The following is a 19,735-nucleotide window of genomic DNA, read 5'->3' on the forward strand; positions in this document are numbered from 1 at the left end:
TCGAAATGAACAGTAATCACACATTCCCAAGTGCACAGAGAAAACTGCTAATTTTGCGTGAAAACCACGTAGCGAGAAATACGGGGATTTTCACTGTACCGATTTATTTTACAAGTCACTCGAAATCAGGCGGTTATTGTTCTTTTTCAGGGCCATGCTACTGTGCATAGAAAACATGCTGAAAACAAAGTCTGCAAGTCTTTGCAGCTGTGCTTAGACAAAGTTGCAAAGAGACGTCCTGCACACATTTTAGCTTCACTGGGGTTGACTTAACTGAAAATAAGCTCCAAGTGCAGAAACAATATCAGCAAAGGTAAACTGCAAACCTACGCATGTTCTGCAGAGGGGGGAAATCACGAACTTTGGAAAAGTTTGTTGTGAGGCACAAAGGAAACGTTACACTCCTCTAGTCTCTACTCTTCCGCCAGAAGAGAATGTCCCGCTAAACTGCAAATTATGAACAGATTTTGTTTTCCCGGAAAGATGGTCTTTGGTGGTCTGGGACAGTAACTGCTTTCTGAGAAGTATGTCTTATACACAACCATTGTGTTATCTCGCACCATGAACTGGTGCGAACTGTCCAGTTTTCACTGGTGGATGTTACAAATTGGAAAGGTAATTTAAGTTGCAAAGTTATCCATATGTATTTCCCGAGGGTGGAAAAAATAAACTTTAAAGCTTCACACAACTCCTAGACACTGCCAAGGAGGTCCACAAATACCAACTCGAGCGATGCTGGTGGATTATGAGAGTTTATTGACTACATGGTAGACATGCACTCTGGTTACATCCTCAGCGGATGAGGGACACAGTGTTTTTGCTTTTTATATCACTTCTGTGTGGCAAGGAGTTATATTGTTTTAGTTCCTCTATTAACTGTAGCAATAGGGCACCTTGTCCCACCGATTATCGCTGTCAACAATTTATTTTCCCTGAATTTAATTTCCTCTTCCCTGTCAACGGCTGTGTCCGGAGTACGGTGGTGGTGTGCCCTATTCCCTTCTAGTAGCTACCCGGTCAGCACAGGGATGGATTCCTCATACATTTCTGGACAGTTTCCACCAGATTTGACAATAACCATTATTGTTGTAAACTAATGCACCCTTCAAAAATCGTGCTCAAGAAAACATGTTTCTTGAGAATATGCAGTTGGAAACAAAACTGTTTTTGGAGGAGTACAGAATGTAAACAGTTTCCTTCACTTACCAAAGAACACTTTCCAAAGAACAGCCAGTACAAAGCACAACACGTGCCTAAATGGAAACATCTGCCCGCCATTCACAGGGCATGATGTAAGAGAGCACGCGCTGTTTACTAGAGAGTTGAATCCTATATCTAGCACTTTAAAGAGACATCGACTTAGCATCCTCAACATTTGAGCAAAAGAAACAGTGGCAGTACTTGGAACAGTGTGATAAGGCTCACAACGACCAACGGTGGCCTGCTGGGAATTGACTGCCACCAGAACGGATGTCATTGGTGAAGACGGAATATACGAGAGAGACAGATATATTTCATTATGGGGCAGTAGTTACGTGATCTTACAGCTGCGGATGTTAAAATTTTAGCTATACAACAACAAAACAGATGAATTCAAAAACTGGCTCTGCACAGATGACCTTCTTCATAGGTTCATATTTAACCACAAGCCACACACTACTTTCTGCTTGTACCACATCCAAACACCATCACAAGGGATGTTTAAAACAATGCATTACAATTCCAAGCACAGCTTTCCTGACTTTCACAACACCACATACCAGGATCCATACTGCAACAAGCATTGGCAGAGTCAATAGTTCTCGCCTACTCAAGTGCTGTTAGCTTTCCCATGTTGTACACCAGCATGGCTGCTGTTCAGCGCTGCTAAAAGTTAGTGGCGTAGACGAGAGTAGCTTGGAGTGGAGTATCAGAGCAGAGTGCAGAGATTGGAGTGGAGTGGCAAAGAGCAGAGTAGAGTGGCATCAAGAGGTGTGGGGTGTTGTGGAATGGAGAGGCACTGTGTGGAAGTGGTGTAACCATTGCAGTTGCACATACAGTTTTACTGATAAAACTATCAACGGACAAACAATACAGAGCACAAACGAGAACGTGTGGAAATGGCATCACCCAGTATACTGATTGGTTTTGATTGTATTAAAATATTTTTCCCATCACACTTGCGAATTGCACAAAAAAAAAAAAAAAAAGTCTTTCATTTGTGCTTTACTAATTCTGATATATTCTGAAATATTTGCACAATTCATTTACAGAAATTTAAATTTTGTTGTGTACTATAAGAAAACATTTTCTTTATCAGTACCCAGAAAGATTGTAACACAAATCCACTTCACTTTGAAGTCAGAGAAAGAAAAATAAACACCAGGCTCCTTCGGAAGACAGAGCCTGGCAGCTGACCTCTTTCTCTCTTGGAACACACAGCAAATGTGACAGAATAAGAATAAAATTTGAAAGGCCTGTTTACAGAAAGTAAGGGCTCGTGGAAGAATACAAGAAACACTGCAGAACAAGTTTTGCTCCAAGGGAGGGACAAAGATATGCTGGACAGCCTAAAACAAAGCCAGCAAACAGAAAGCCAAAAAGTGTGAGTTACAAACCACAAAGACAGTGGTGAGCAATGGGTGGAATGCATTCCCAGGGAAGCTTTCAGAATGCCCACAAATAACCTTTTCACAATCAGACAGCTGTGCTGTCTGGTTGGCTTTGACCTAAAAGAACACTGAGGCACAATAATACTCTTTTTTTCCAACACAACAAAGGAAACTTACTTCAACTACAAATCTATATTATCTTTGTTGCAACACTGAAACAGTGAAATTATTTTCCTGTGACTGGATCTCTAACAGACACATGTACAGACACTAAGGCTTCAGGTGCGTGAGCTCACTTGAAATAACCACAGCCCACTAAGGGGCTTAGGAATATAAACTAACAAAATCACCAATGACCCAGTCACTACACCATACTGAACTTCGCCAAAGATACTCTGGGTGTAAAAATGGTTGTCTTTTTGTTTCTTCAATGGTAGGGAAATCCTTTTCCTAGGACGAAAGCCTCACGCATCCAAAGGGTAGGGATCTATTTCACACTGATACTCCTGGGCTACAACCCTCAAGAGGAGGGGAGCTCTTGGAGAGGAATGTCGCTGGAGTGTCCCCTATGGAAGTGGGTGTTTGTTTTTGTGCAAACAGTTAAAACTACCTCCTTTCTGATAAGAGATTTCTAGCTGCGGATTCCTTACATTGCCTAAATGATCAACAGTTGTGAAAAGAAACTGACGTCAGCGTGCCTGGGTGGCACCTATATAGTTGCAGCAGACATCACTTCTGGCACGGGCGATGCAGACAACACACCGGGGGCTGAACAGTGCCACCTACCGGCTTGCAGGGGTACTGCTCATAAACAATCTTCTAGTTCCAGACTGACGCCTGGAGAGAATGTAAAGGTAAGGAAGGAATCTGCAGCTAGATATAGTCTCTATCAGATAAGGTGCTACCAAAGGCAAGTAACTTGTCCGATAGACCCAGAGTATACTTGTCTACTGGGATAGGACAAATAAACCAAAACTGGGGTAGCTCAGCCTACAGAGAATGGTCATTCTGCTCTTTGCACGCAAAGCACCCACACCAAAATAGGTAGTGTAAGAGTGTGTAAATGCTGCACATCTATATGAATCTGCATGTCTGTAGTCATTTTATGCCATTTGTTTACTCTTCCTAAACCATATACAATAGACAAACTATAGCTCATAGAAAGCTGTCAAGCTCTCTGCTGAAAGGAAATTTTTTGTTGAGACAAATCTATATAACAGTAGGAATGGGTACAGGGGATAATGTGTAATACAGTCCAACATCGCTAGTTATGAGCTCTAGGGACATGACCAAAAGCTGCGAAGCTAAGAGTTAAGTGGTTCTCAACAGAACCCAGGTGACTTCATAGGACCATAACACACATTACCTTTTATTAATTTCTAGGTCTCATCTTCTGGACAGTAAAGCTGTCTGGGTGTGCGAGGCCTATTGTGGCCTTCAGACTGCCTACTGCTTTTCACTGATTGGATTTATTATCACCCTCAAGTTCTTGTTACTCATTTGACTAACAGCTTGCCTTCTTCCTTTGTTTGCCCCTTCATGGGAGCATACACTCTTAACCATATTTGATTGGACGGATACTAAACCTATCAAAGTCACATTTAGGGAACTACTTTTTTCTTCCATGAGAGTATATGTTTCCTAGTTCTCTCCCTCATGTGCTGCTCCCTCCCCCCAAACTCTTGCTGTCCTTCAAGTTGCTTTCTCCCTCATGTGTTCCTCTTTCTCTTATATACTTCTCCGCCAAGCCCAGCATTTCAAGTTTCTCTCTCCCCAACTGTGCTGCTCTGAAAGTCGTGAGCCTTTCCCCTCATGTTGTTCTCCCCCCACGTGCTGCCTTGCCCGTGCTGCCCCATCTGGCTTTATTTCTATTTAAGTACCCCACTTCTGTGTTTCTTCCACCTGCTCAGTCGTCTGATGCTCTCCCACCCCTTATGGGCATTTCACATTTTTATTTTGGTACCATTTAGTTTTGGAGGGCCCAGCACCTACTTCGGGTACCAGCCTTTTTGGCTTGCCAATCTAAGTACTTTTTATTTTGTTTTTTTGCAGCTACTGTATAGCATTGGCCAAAGGCACTGACAAAACCTATAGATTCTCAAGCAAGTCCTATTGGCTTTGCCAAAGTTAGTTTTATATTACAAGGGATTTGTACTTGGAACATGTAACTTATAATCAGCTCTCAACAGCACATGCTCAACACATCTTCTCAGAGTGACAAAATGAACACGTTTAAGAAACAAAAATCTGAAAAAAGTTAACTACGAGTACAAATTAGACGAGAGAGAGAGAGACAAGAAAAGACAAGAAAGAGTATGCTTGGCTACGTTTTGAACAACTGAGTGTTTTTTTTGTGGGAGTGCAACATTTTTTGTAGTTTTGCTCCCACTGGAGTGCTCAAGGTGTTGACAGTGGCCCTGAGGGCTTATGTGGGCGATTGAGGGCATTCATAAACTTGGACCTTCGTATGACTCCTTCCACCTTACTGTTCTTTTGCTTCCATTAATACTTAGAGATCTAAGTTCTTTTGATTTAGCTCTTTTGCCAATAATGCACAGCATTGAGAAAACCTATAGGTTCAAAAAGCAAAGCATATTTATTTTGAAAATGATTGTTTTATATTATATAGTGTCCATACATGGGCATGTAGCTAGTAAGTAGGTCCGTGCAGCGTATGCCCAACATTGATCTTCCCAGTTTCCCAAAATGCATACTTTTGAAAAACAAAAATAAAAAAATACAAAAACATTTTTTTTAAATGGAACCGTAGGTAGAGATTAGACTGAAAAGAGATAATAGATGCAACCGAGGTAGCTTGGCTAAGTTTTGAGCCTTTCAGGCCCTCCTGCTGCATAAACCGTATCCTTTGATCACCCAACCAGTGCTTCTGTGGTTTAATGGTCCTACAGAACCCACGAATAGGACTGGAAATTCATTGTATTTAATTATTTCTTATTGATTATTTTTGTGTGGTGTTCTACAGCCCAGTGGCTGCTACAAGGCCTTTCGTACATGAAGCAGAACTAAGAAAATTCCCTTGGACTGATGGGCAGGTAATACAGACACTGGACTATAAGGAAGATGGTAAAGGGCAACGTCAGAACTTTCTGAAGTTCTCTTGAAGGCAGTGGCGAATGTAGATGTGTGTTGTGTCTTCTGCCTGATTGAGGGTTGTCCTTCGCGTGTAATGATGCACGTACAGCCTGTTGACCTCATTCGGTTCCATCGGGGATTCTTCAGGGTGTTGTCTGGCATCTCATTTCAAGGAAAAACACTTTAGAAGGACTATTCCAATATATCATGGGCATAGAGAACAATGCGCAGTTTTAATGGAAATTAGAGTAGTTCATATAATGCAGCCGTTAGATGTTTTCCTAACATTTTCAATTTTATTTCTCCATGGTGCCCAAAGGACACTCATTTCAGTCTAGGAAGTGATTGAATTACACTAATGACAATATATTAGAGTCCAGTGAATAGGAGGTAGAAATAATGTTTTATTACCCTTCCAAAATAACTTGACAACCCAACACAATCAGACGTGATAATTTATTTTAATGTTTTGTAGTAACGAAAATGTAATCTGAAAGCAACTTTATCGAATGTGTTTCGACATATGTGCAGAACACATTATCTTGTTTTCCGAGCTTTTCAAAATATCTTCAGGTTGGTTATCCAGAAACCAAGTGTTCTTCTCGGCTGGTGAATACCTCTTCGTGTTGTGTCTTTGCTGCACAATAGATAAGATGGGTGTGCCTTGTTTATTTTCTGCAGTGTACTGGGCCCATGTTTACAGTATTATTCTGAGCTGGGGGTTGTCAGGTCCTTGTGGGTGTTTGTACATTTTTCTGTGCACATATTCCTTTGTGACCTTGGCTTCCGCCTCCGTCGGTCTTCCACTGTGAAACTGCAGTACCTGTCTTCTCGCACCTTTGTTGTTTACATGGTTTCTGTTCTGGGTTTTGGGTAATAGCATGGAGTCCTGGTAATTGTGCTCTGAAGGTGTGTGAGATTTTTCAGGTCTGACCTTTTCAGACTCATGTTTTCTCAAAAATTATTTAAAAAAAGATTAAGCAATTGGCCTTTAAAATTGGCATTCCCATTTAGCGACGCCCACCACAGCATACACCATGGAGCCCAATTCAGATTCTCCATCGATGTGTGGGACAGCGTCTTGCTTGTACACAAAGTGCACTTCAGCCTTTCAGAGCCGGGGATGGTGGGCTAGTGTGTCGTCCTCCCTGTTTTTTTTTTTTTTCGTTACACTTTTTTTTTTTACATAATCCCACAGCTCTAGGTGCGCTGCTTCAGGCCACTGGCAGTCGCTTGCGGTGCACTAGCATTGCTTTTATGGACGGTCATCTTAGAATATGTTTACCCATTCATTCGTTTAGCATTCAAAATGGTCAAGAAGGCAGACTTTGCTTTGGAGGTTTTGTACAGTTTTGGAATGATAAAGCAATGATAAAAACATACCAAGGTTACCACCCCTGTTGGAAAAGCCAATAGCTCAGCGGCCATCCATCAAAGGCCAGACCCAAAAACTTGCACCAGAGCTTAAATGTGCTCGTTTCTGCTGTTGGTTATAAATAGTCTTGTGGTTGGGATGTATGTTACACAGTTGTGGAGGGGCATTCTATAGAGCTCATAACTCTCATCCCTACTTGGAAGCTACTTGGGTGGGTGCATGGCGAGGGTTTCATGTGTTTAGATGATTGAGGTGTGTACACTTTTCTATGCTACTTTTGGACAATCCTGTCGAGTCTGTTTTGGTTGATCTTTGTTTGATTGAAGGTCAGTTTTGATGTGATGGTCATTTCTTTCCGTTTATTGCCTGGTCATGTGGGTGTTTCCACAGTGTGTGGATGTTCTGCAGTGCTAGAGCTGGACTATGGTGTGCATGAGGGCTTTGCACTTGGATGCAGTCTCCACCCTTCCATGGAATGACTTGCAGGCTGATTCTAATTAGCCAAGAAAGGAAGGAGGTGTGATTATTTTCGAACATTTGGAGAAACCGAAAGGGAGCATTTCTCTACAGGGTCTAGGCCGTTCTAGACACTGGCATTTTCTATCCTGTTAAAACAAGGTGCAGCTGCCTTTCTCAGGTTTTGGGTTGTGTTCGAGTGTGGCGGTGGCTAGGCTTAAAAAGTGGTTTTGGGTCATGCCAAGTTGGCTCTAAGGAGATGGCTCTTTGCGGTTTGAAAGAAGGGAGATGTAGTGACTGGTGCTTATCTTGGGGGCACTCTAGTGCTTTTCTTGACTACATGCTATGTCCAGTCATCATGTTGAAAGTGAGGTTATAAGGTTCAGCTCGAGATTCTTGAAGATTTCAGGTGGGAAAGAAGCTGCTTCCAAATTGAGCGAACATCACTCTGCTAGCGGGGCAGCAGCTGAACTACGCGTTATATGTATTTACTAAATCTCTGTTAATACCATAATATGTCCCTTGCTCCACTATCAAAACTAGGAATACAGTGTGTTTTGTTAGGTTTTGACAGCTCAATTTTTTAGAATATGCCAGACAGGGTGGTGTATGTTTTGGGGGGCTGACCCGAGCACCTGATCGTAAGATACAGACGCATAAGTTTAGCTATGTTATCAAGGGCATGGACAGGCAGAACTGTGTGCACCAAGCAAGGGGTTTTGAACTTCAGCATTTTTTCAGTTGTGTGCTCGAGTAACTTCAACGCAGGAGTAATGTTGCCCACCCCTTTCAGATCCAAGGTAAGGCAGACTACAAAGTGAGGGGTTATTAGAAGATTCCACATAATCAATAGAAGTGAAGTCATATATGGCACTGGAGAGGACTAGCACAGGGACAACCCGCATGAACTATCGACGTAGCTACTAGAATATCAAGTAGAAGCACCAAAGGTGGTCAAAGAGAATCTTTGTTACAGCACAAATGATGCTTTTCTCATTTATTTGATATAACCTTAAGAAGGTTTGAAAGTTCAGGAGTCAGCAGTAGGAGTTTGTGGAGTTGCAGTGTTCTAGGAATGGATAGGAAAGTAAGTAGGTGTTGCGGAGATACAGAAGGCAGGGAGTATGCCATTCCAGCTGAGCCGCGGCTTCATCTGCCGCCAACTGCTGTGCTTTGTGCCATGGAGCCCGGCGTGTGAGCATTGGCACAAAACAGGAAACTCAGTGACTCGTGAGGCGAAGATTCCCTCCAGCGGAGTGCTACACATGGGACATCACTGCGTAGCGCTGCAAGTGAGGCAACCCGCACAGTCCCACTGAAACTGTGACCACTTACCGAATCCTGAAGAACTGTTAGGAGAGAAGAATCAGGGTAACATGAACCAACCACAGGCAAGATAGACAATATCAACTTGGACAAAGTGATCAAGCATAACCCAGAACACCACAGTGAACAGCATCGAGGAAAATTGCGTACAAACCCAAGCCACAACTGAAAACTCTGTGGCAACTGAAGTTACTTGGATGTTACTATTACACCCAAGACTACACTGCAGAGAGCTACAGATCCAGCAACACTGACACTAAAAGACAGCTGGAGCAACACTGGTGATCCTAAGGCTCTCGTGTCAATAATGTGGGCAGTTTGTCCACAGCAAAAAGAGGCAATGTCAACTGGAGCAATCCTGGTGATCGTGCTGCATCCATGAGAATACACAATTTCTGCGGCACCAAAGACCACAACTGTGATCCTTCAGCATCTGGGACAAACGGGCAGAAATATGCATCAACGCTCATTTTATGGCAACTGAGAGAAAATGTATGATGGTATGGCCCCTGTGACAACTAGGGGAGCTGTATCCAGGATAACATGGACAAACCTGAAGCAAAACAGACAACTGTGAGGGAACTGGAGCAAGGTGGTAAATCAGGGCAGCATCAAAAATGGCTACAGCCATCGCAAAACTAACAATCAAAAGCAGGGGCAACAGCAGTAATCTTACAGGACCCAAGTCAATGGAGAAGATCCTACAAGAGACAACACAGGTGTTCTGACAACACCTGGAGCAATATGCCGAGCTGCATCCAGGGCAACACCAGCAATCCCATTTCAAAAAGGACAACAGGTGTGACCATGCTGAACTGTGGACAATATAGATGGGTGCGCCATACAAAGCAGCATGGACTTACCCCGTGCAACACAGACAGTCCTGTGGAAACCAGGGGAACTTACAAAATCTTATGGCAGTAGCTCCCAAACTGTGTGGTGCGGCGCCCCAGGGCGCTGCAAGAACTCACCAGGGGCGCAGTCCACTGAAGAGGTTCTACAACTGTAACTAAACCGATGCTTTCCTTCCATTGGTGATGCCAACTGCCCTTCATTTCAGAAGCTGTAGCTGAGCATGGTAGCTCCTGAAATCCATCATCTTTCATTTGTTTGTACTGCGATTCTTTCCTTTTCATAGTTACAGCTCCGTTCGCAAGACACGTCACACATAACGTCTTTAGAACGGAGCTGTATGGTAGCATGAGAAAAGAAAAGAATCGCAGTACAAACAAATCCAAAAACGTGACATTTTTGTAATATTACAACTTAACATGAGTTTAGAATTCTTCTGTAAGGGATGCACTGCGTACCCAGAATGGACCCACAACATTTTTTTATTTTTTTTTCATACACACTAGCTCAGGAATTTGAGCGTTTGTAGTTTATTTATGTTGCCATTTTGCCTGGCGGTTTATGGTTGGTTCTAACCAATGCTATCGGTGTGTAATCAGCAGGTCACAGGTTTAAATCCCTGCCTGCACGCTAAGCTGAAGGGAAAGCTTTATTTGCATGTATTATAGTGGCCAGAGCTGCAGACTTTGGAACTAGGCGAGAATTGGGTTTGAATCCTGGCATCGCTCAGTCCTGCAATTCACAGCAAATCATTTGATCTCCCCAGGGGCCCGTGTCTAAAAAAAAGGATTGTGCGCTCAATTAAAGTGGTTCATTTTTATGCAATGGCAGTCTTGGGTTAGGTTGCGATATCTGCAGCACTTTGCAGCTAGATTTGCTATGTGCAAGTCAAATAGGACACACTCGTCCATGCTCGGCTTAACGGATACACTGTTAGATATGCTGCATACCATACATAATTGTTTATACAGCAAGGACTACCATTGCACAATTATTTCGTGGGCCTAAGGAGGATAAATGGCCGAGTAGGTTTTGTAAACTTGTCATACATGCCACCTTCAAGAGGCACATATATCTGCAGCTGGCTTATTAGTCCATTGAGCTATGTAGCCACCTCAGACATGGTGAAATAAGTTATGGCTGATCTGAAGACTTAGGCAGTTTGACTCTTGAAAGAAAAATCTAAACTAAAATAGCAAATCTGCTGGGGTCTCGCTGAACTCCCACCCACATCCGGAATATCTGTAGACAGCTGAGGCCCATTTGGGGGGGATAGCCTTTGTGTAAGAATATCCCTCATAGCAGGGTAGTGGCTTAGAGTTCTTAGAACTCTAAACACGTTACATCTGTAACATGTCTTTAGAACAGAACTGTACGGTGGTATGAAAAAGAAGGAATCGTAGTGCAAACAATCAAACATGTTACGTTTTTGTAATGTGCATTTGTGGGCCCCGAGTAACTCATGAGGCGAGGCCATGTGGAAGAGTTATGGAAGCTGCGCCAGTCAGCGTCTAAGGGCTTGGGCCAGCGCGTGATGTCCTACCAATAAAAGTTTTTTATTAAACAACTGTTATATTCGTATTTTGTTAAAAATAGGATTATAATACCTTCATCAGCTTCCTCCCAATTATTTTCAGGGAGAAAAATTGAAATGCTTCCGAGGCATGGCTTACATCCCTCCACCCATCACAAAAAGTGACATAATGAGGAGGCGCAGCGAACAGCCAATAGGTCAAGGGAGCCATGGGTCAAAAAAAGTTTGGGGACCACTGTCTTATGGCATCCAAGCCAACACTGCATAGAGCTACAACTGGGGCGACACCAACATTCTATGCCAACTGGAGCAACAAGGAGGTGATTTTACAACACCCAGGGCAAAAAAACGCAGATAGTACCTCCTGTGTTATAATCTCATGGTCAGTAATCATGGAGAATCCTACAGGTTTTATGGCAACCCCCAGATAGCTGCATCAGCAAATCTGTCGACATTCTTGAGCGACTTGTGACTCCACAGGCAACCTAACGGCACCCCAGGTCTACAATCACAGAGCTGCACCAGGGTGATTTGAATCATCCTTTAGAAACTCTTGCCAACATGATAGAGCTATGTCCATGGACACCACTGGTCCCTTGCTTCACCTGGGCAGCAAGGCGGAGCCGCACACCGGAACAACATGTACTGTCCTACAGCATAGAAAAAGAGCTGTAGCATGTGACAACACACATGGCTGATGGGATTCTGCACTATGCAACAATTCAGGCATTCCCACAACATCTGGTGCAGCACGACTAAGAGCAGATTTCTGGAACATCAGGCAAAAGTTTACAATACCTTGGGCAGCACAGCGCAAAGTCTTGCCCTGGAACAATACATAAGAACCCTTAGTACCAAGGGCAGCACAGCGGAAAGCTGCTTTGCAGAACATTTACAAATCTGGAGCACATGGGGCAAAGTGGGACACAGCTGCATCTGAAGCAAAACAAGCACTGGCAATGCCACTAGGTTTGGCTTAAAATAATGCTTTATGGTAATTAAAAGCATTGCAAAGAGCTATCATGGGAGTGGATTTGTATCTGTGTGGAAGCAAAGAACTGCAGAGTAATATTGGTGTAGGGTAAAAAGGTCAGGTGACAGTGGCACTGGCAAGCCATACCTAAAAATCTATGTAGGTTAATGGCTGCCCTCCTTTAATCTGTGCTACTGCCAGAAAAAAACACCATAAATTATCTGGTTATCTACCACAATTTAATAGCATTACAATGTTATTATACCCCTGAACTTTCACCCTCAGTCAACTGAATAAATAAAATGATCACAGCTGTGTGGAGAAAAGCACTTTTTTGTGGAAGCACACAACTTCTGCCCAATCAAAGCATGTACTACTGGCTATCACCATATGGACAGAGTCAAAGCCCCTCTCCTGGTCTTCTCAAATAATTGTCTAGGAACAGGTGCACTGTCAAACCAGACCATAACACAAGGACTACTGTTTTGCACCTGATGCTCCTGTTCCTCATGAGATGAGACAAGACAGTCCTAGGGTAACCTGTACAATCTGAGGGCACGAAAGGGGTCTTGGGATAATACAGCCCTAGAGGTACGGGTTGCACCCGAGACAACAACAAAAAAAGATATATATATATATATTATTTTTTTTCAGAGCACATGAAACCGCAGGAGTCATTTGACCCCAAACAGGCTAACAACCTGTGCGATCCTAAGACACCAGGTGGAAAATCAACAGCCCCGTGATAACTAAGGCAAGATGGACAGCCATGCAGCACCCATGACAACACGGATGAACCAGCAGCTCATGGGGCAACACTTCGGAGAGGTGCACCATAGATAGCTTGCAAAATCCTGTGTCTCCTGAGGCCAACCAGAAGTGAATTACAATTGGGGTCAAAATCGGTTGAATGGTTGCTGGGGCAAAATGGCAGGGAACTCTATCTGGAGCAACACCGGCAGGAACAATGCCCTTCCTTTACACTTAAATAAAAAGCCATATTGTGGCTTTATTTCAATAAAGTGGCTTCAGGTTTCTGCCTTGCCTTATAAACTGTTGGTCCTTAACCCTGTGGATCATATACAGCATCTGGGTCAACGAGGGAAGTCTTGCAGCACTTGAGGCAACAAAACTGCAGAGGATTATTCTGCGACAACCAAAGCAGCACAGACAATTTGGGGAAACATAAATCATCCTCCATAATATGATGAAATCTAAAATCTAAAAAACAAAAAACAAAAGCACTGAGTGCGTCCGTCTTAGACACAAGAGAACACTATGATGTTCCTAGGCCCGGCATCCCTGTATCCAGCAGATTTGCTCTTGCTCTTCTGCAATGTAGGCAAGTGGAAGGCCCACTTCTTTGCGGAGCAGCACAGCAAATAATGAATCTCCCTTCTCAGACCCAGGAACCCTACTCCCCACCACTCTGCCTCTGAATGTTACCATTGCTTTAGGCTTCAAAGAGAACTCTGCAGCCATTCGTTTACAAAAATAGGTGCAACAAGGATAATCTTCCTGTATGCGAGGAACATAGAAAGTTCTACAACTCCCACTACTTCTCCATTAATCAACTGCTGATCCATGAAGTGGTCGTTTTTGCACACCGACTCGCTCTGTATCAGGGTGTAGCTTGGTTGACAGAAGCAACAGGTGGCCTTAAGAGCCTGATGCCTTAGTAGCGTCACCCGGTATACATCTGCAAGGCTGGAACTTCGAGGTGATAAGTTCCTGTGAAAGTGGATCCTTAAAAATGCGCACTCTTGTGCTTGGGTTTAAATCCTTCATTTGAAGGAAGAACAAGGAGACAGAAAATACATCTAAAAACTATCTATAGCAGAGAGTCCAATGTAGTTTCAGAATGGTCGGATTCGTGCAGATCTTCGGAGTAACCGCTGTCAATCAGTTCCATTTACAATAATTGAATGTAAACTTCTATTGTGTGCTATCCTGAAAGGGTGGGATTCAGCTCTCCATATACACTGGGCCCTGCTGAGATAGAGAGCCCAATTTGGTGAATTCATTCAATAAGAAGATATTCATTTGTCTTCGTGCTTGCACCATCGCTCTGCTTTTCATCCCAGCTCCCCTACCGAAGAAGTATTAATATTCTGTATGGACTGTATTACTCATGTGTATTAGATTACTTAAGACAGGCTATTTAAGATGGCTGTGAAGTGGCGTCTGGATACAGAGGCTACACTTGTTTGATAGGTTGGACTAGAGGCAAGCATGCAATGTCGGAGCACAGGTTTGACGAATGGCAGGACTGCGACAGACATGCTGTATGGCTCACCTGTGACACTACTGTGTCATGCTGAACTTCTGGTCGGCCTGCAAAGCTACTACGACAAGCTGGACTTGTGACCGGCCTGCGGTGCTGCTGTGAAAGGTTGGACTTGTCGCCAGCTTGAGACGATGCTGCAGCAGTCTGGGCTTGTGTGTGGCCTGCAGTGACACTTATTCATGCTGAACCTGTTGCCAGCCTTGGAGGCTCCTTGGACAGGTTGATCTGGAGACAGACCTGCGATGCTGCAGCAACAGGGTGGCCTTGTTGCAGGGGTGTGATGCTGCTGTGAGAGTCCAGACTTGTAGCATGCCTGCAATGGTGCAGTCACATGCTACATTTGTGGGGAGGCCTTGACTGTGCAGCCACAGGCTAGTCTGGTAGCAGGCATGCGACACTGCTGTGACAGGCTGGATCTGTGACAGGTCTGGAATGGTGCAACCAGAGGCCGATTTTGTGCTGAAAGCTCTGATTGTGTCAGGCCTGTGATGGTGCAGCCAGAAGATACATGTGCCACGGTGCTGCCAGAGGCTGCATTTGCGTCAGGGTTCCAACTATACAGCCAGAGGCTGTATTTGTGTCAGGGTTCCCACAGTGCAGCCAGAAGCTGCATTTGTATGAGGGCCGCGCGAGTGTGAGGCCTGCCACAGTGCAGCCAGAGGCTGTGCGAGTGTCAGGCCTGCCACGGTGCAGCCAGAGGCTGCTGCAACGATACACCCAGAGACTGCATTTGTGTCAGGGTTGCCACAGTGCAGCCAGAAGCTGCATTTGTATGAGGTCTGCACAAGTGTCAGGCCTGCCACAGTGCAGCCAGAGGCTGTGCGAGCGTCAGGCCTGCCACAGTGCAGCCAGAGGCTGTGCGAGTGTCAGGCCTGCCACAGTGCAGCCAGAGGCTGTGCGAGTGTCAGGCCTGCCACAGTGCAGCCAGAGGCTGCTGCAACAATGCAGCATTTGTGTCAGGCCTGCGACCGTGCAGTCACAGGCTGCATTTGTGCCAGGTTAACAGGTAGTGCTTGCATTTTCAGCTGATTGCCATTTCTGCCATGGGTGTCACATCAATGCTTCCAGAACAAATCTGCAGTTTCTTGCTGTTCAGTTATCACTATCAACTGTACTTTGAACAAATTAGAGATGTCAAAAAATGTAAGTGGGTGGAACTTACGGTTACCATAGATATTTATTTGAGGCAAAACACGCGTCTGATACACAAAGCTTGATATTTTGTTGTTGGTGCAGTTCTAAGTCGACCACAAGTTTTAGACAGAAAAGTGACTCGATCTCTGAGCTGGATGGCCACTTCCGCCAGCAAATACCTGGGGAGACTGAACTCCATAGAACTAACGAGGAAACAGCATTTCACACTGAGTAGAAGGGTAGGTGTGTCCAGGCCTTGCTACTCCAACTGGTTTAACGGTGACAGATCTGGACTTGTCACAGTAAGCAAAAGGTCATGGGTGGAGACATTTGTCAACCAACGAGGTGGAATGGAGCACAGGCAAAATGGGCAGAATGCAGATAAGGAATTGCAGAGAAGCTCAATTCTGGTGGCATGGGAGTAGAATTGCCTAGGCAGTGTTAAAAGGTGGGTGGCATTGGATTTAGTGATCTCACAAATGCTAAAACAGAGTGGCATGGAAGAGAGATGGCAGAGTCTTGAAATGGGTTTGAATAAGGGGTTGAAAGTCATGACATAAGGGCATGAGAGTGCAGGGGTGCAAATTAGGGTGATGTAAGGGGTTAAAGCAACTGGAGGTGTTGCAGTGGGCATGGCAGTGGCCGCTACAAATGCCTAACTTTGACACTCGGTGGGATATGCACTAAGTAAGGCATTGACAGTGGACAAGGCTGTGTGGGTGCATGGTGCTGGAAAGGACCATGAGGCTGCAGGTGAGGGCTGAGGTGCACCAAGAGTGGTGAGGGGGTCTCAGCCCAGGATGGCAGGGTTGACAAGATTGATCTTAGGTACAGGAGCCTGCTACTAAACAGAACTGAAGGGAGTGTGGCGACAATAATGTGGCAGACCATGCCCTAGGGAGGCACAGGTTGTCAGAGATAAATGGTGACAAAACTGCAGGTTCCGTAATCTTAGCCCGCTCCTTTGAATGCCACTCCTGATCACCTATAACTTGTTTTGCAAGCTTTCAAGAAGGCTCTGAAGTTTAATCTTGTAAAGTCTCCCAAGGTGTTTTAGCGTGCACCTTATGCCTCCCTTATGTCCATCAATCAACCCTGAAATATGCCCCAAAGGGCAACACCATGCAACGTAGGCAGATCAACACTAAATACACTGCAGGGTACAACATTCAGATCAGCTGCTCTCCTTACCTGGCCCCGGGGACACAGCGAATGTACATGCAGCCGATGCGGTTCCCTCGGCTGCTCTTGGTCATGAAGACTTCCATGGTGTCCAGCTCCCGCTGCGTGTATTGGAAGTCTGCCCGGTCTGTCAGGTGTAGCTTCCAGCGGGCCATGACACCACTGCCACCTCGTAAGGAGCCCGTGCTGACACTGGTGGGTGCCCCGGCAGGCTCTGGCTCAGGGACGATGGAGTAGGTGGCCGCCGGAGGGAGGAAGGCCAGCTTGGCTGCCACACTTCCAGGGCACGGTGGACAGCAGAAGATACAGCACCACTCGTTGAGCGATAGCCCGTTCATGACGAATTTTTAGATTTAACAACAACAACAAAAAACAAATAAATTGCAGTTGCCAAAAGGGGACAAGTGCAAAACAATAAGGAAATAGATCTGAAAAAATCAAATTCGATAGCTTCTGATCTTCAACAAGGAGCAACTAAACGTCTCCATTTAACTGGAAGGTTTGCAAAATTTAAAACTGCCATTTTTGCTTTAGATCGGCTAATCAAAAGTGGTCATTGGGGTAGATGAAAATTTAACAAAGTTCAGATCCCCAGACAATTAGATTTAGACTCAAACAATAGCAAAAAGGCATTTACTCAAGAAGAAAAATTAACTAGTTCTGCAAATTTGGACTGTTTTAATTGAGGCAGAAAAAAACAAAGTTCTGTTTCAAAAGTTTAAAATGGGTGTAGCAGACATGGACAATATATTTAAACTTAATTTAAGTTAATGTGATCTGTCCCCGAACTGCGACCTATTGAAACTAATCAGTTAAATGCTACCTTGAAATGTAAACATACAAAATGAGGAAATTTCTCTTCATAAAGGTAAGCCGTGCTTGCTCCTGAAGAAGATGCTAGCAGATTAAGAGGGAGAGGACAAGATCTTCAAAAATCTGATTTGCTGGTGCCAGTCTGGTTTTGGTGGTTCACTTCACAGAATATATATAGGTGAGGCAAGCAGGTCTGGGGTTGGGCTGTCAAAATGTAGTACACGCAAAAAAGGCGAATTCAAGGCCTGCAGGGAGACACCTTCAGCCTTTTTCCAAGCGCAGGTGATAATCCTTTCAAAATTCCCTGAAACAGGCAGAAGGTATCAGAGAGGCAGGGAATTTGAGGCGGCGACAGGATAAGGGAATAGGTAAGGAAAAGAAAGTGGAGATGTCAGGAGCAGGTAACACAGAGACAACGAAAGGAGAGGAAAGTAAACCAGCAAACAGAAATGGAAAGAATCGAATCGGGTGGACCAGGAAATGAAAATAACAAAGCAAAGGCCGAACTAGAAAACAGACGGATCAGAACCAAGAACCAGAAATTGGAAGCAGGTGGAAAGGGCAGAGCAAAATTAAAAGCAGGGGACACCGAAATGAATTAGGGAGTAGATGTATATGATTAATATACATACATACTAACATCACTACAGTAGAGAGGGCAGGACTGGGAGATTCAGAGAGGAGCCAGGCGGGTGCGAGGACCAGGTCCCCGGAACCGGGGTAGCAGGCAGCCCAGGCCCGGCTGAGGGCCCCGAACCGAGTCCTGGGACGAACCGTATCAGCTAAAACACTGCTCCGGGGGGGGCAGGCGAGCCCCGGGTCCAGCCCGGAGCCGCGGGGCAGGGGGCTCGTACCGGGGAGGGGAGCAGGCCGCGGCGATCCCGGTCAGGGCAGGGGCTCCGGGGCAGCCCGTCTCTCTCGCTCTCCGGCCCTGGCTGCGTGTCGGCCCCGCGCTCCCTCCTCCTCCTCTCCCCTCCGCTCTCCTGGAGCCTCCGAGCGCCGGATGTGACCGCAGAGCCCGGCCTGGAAATGACGCTCCCGCCTTCCCCCCCTCCCAGGAGCGCGAGCTCCCGAGCGCGGCCACATCCCCCTCCCTCCCCCGCCAGGACACCGCCCCCTCCACGGGAGGAGGGCACCTGCGGAGGAAGGAAGGAGAGCCGAGGAAGCGCTGGGAATACCCGGGGGAGGGAGCGGACTCTGAGGCCTGGACACGGCACGGAGGCACGGCGAGGGAGCCCCTGGGGGGCGGTGACACCGGGGGGGCCTCCTCCGAAGCCCCGCGAGCAGACACCCACCGGGGGCATGAGAGGGGCACGGACCGCAGGGAGCCGCCGCACTAGAGAGCGGACACGGTCTCCTCTCTCAGGCCGTTGAACTGGAGGCCTGCGAGGGGACTTATGAGACCCCTGCACTGAAGCTGTGTGAGGGGACCGTCTCCCCAGGGGTTGCTGAATCCGTGTGAGGGGACAGAGTATCCCCAGGGGCCGCTGAAGCTGTGTAAGGGGACAGAGTATACTCTGGGGTTCGTACACTGAACCTGTGAAAGGGGACAGTTGTCCTCTGGGGTTAGTGCAATGAAGCTGTGTAAGGGAGCAGAATGTCCTCTGGGGTCAGTTCACTGAAGCTGTTTGAAGGGAGGGTTCCTCTGGGGTCACTGTACTGAAGCAGTGTAAAGGAACAGGGTGTCCTCTGGGGTTAGTGCACTGAAACTGTGTGAAGGGAAGGTTCCTCTGGGGTCACTGTACTGAAGCAGTGTGAGGGAACAGGGTGTCCTCTGGGGTCAGTGCACTGAAGCTATGTGATGGGTCAGGTTCCTCAGGGGTCACTGTACTGAAGCTGTATGAGGGGACAGGATGTCCTCTGGGGTTAGTGCACTGAAGCTGTGCGACGGGACAGGGCCTCCCCGATGCCAGTCGTCCAGAATGAGCAGATGAATACTATACTGCGCTGGGGCTCCAAAAGCGGAGATGGACTCCTAGGATGCTGTGAAATTGCATCCAGGCGACGGGCATGAACTTTAATCTACTGCACTGGGGCCCTGAGAGAGGAGGCAGGGACTTCTAGAAGGCCACTCTCCTGGATCTCTGTGAGGGAACAGTCGTTCATGGGAGGCCAGTGC

At 45.8% G+C, this 19,735-nt stretch overlaps 1 protein-coding gene across 1 annotated transcript in view; it reads right to left on the reverse strand.

Moving 5' to 3' along the window:
• Positions 1–18,614, reverse strand: part of ABHD17A (abhydrolase domain containing 17A, depalmitoylase) — a 54,856-nt gene extending 36,242 nt beyond the window's left edge. The window contains exon 1 of the mRNA XM_069218047.1: positions 16,813–18,614. Within this exon, the coding sequence (XP_069074148.1) occupies positions 16,813–17,141 (329 nt within the window). The 5' untranslated portion in view covers positions 17,142–18,614. The remainder of the gene's footprint in view (positions 1–16,812) is intronic.
• Between the last annotated feature and the right edge of the window lie 1,121 nt (positions 18,615–19,735).

This window comes from Pleurodeles waltl, chromosome 12 (assembly GCF_031143425.1).
Source record: "Pleurodeles waltl isolate 20211129_DDA chromosome 12, aPleWal1.hap1.20221129, whole genome shotgun sequence".
NCBI classification, from domain to species: domain Eukaryota; kingdom Metazoa; phylum Chordata; class Amphibia; order Caudata; family Salamandridae; genus Pleurodeles; species Pleurodeles waltl.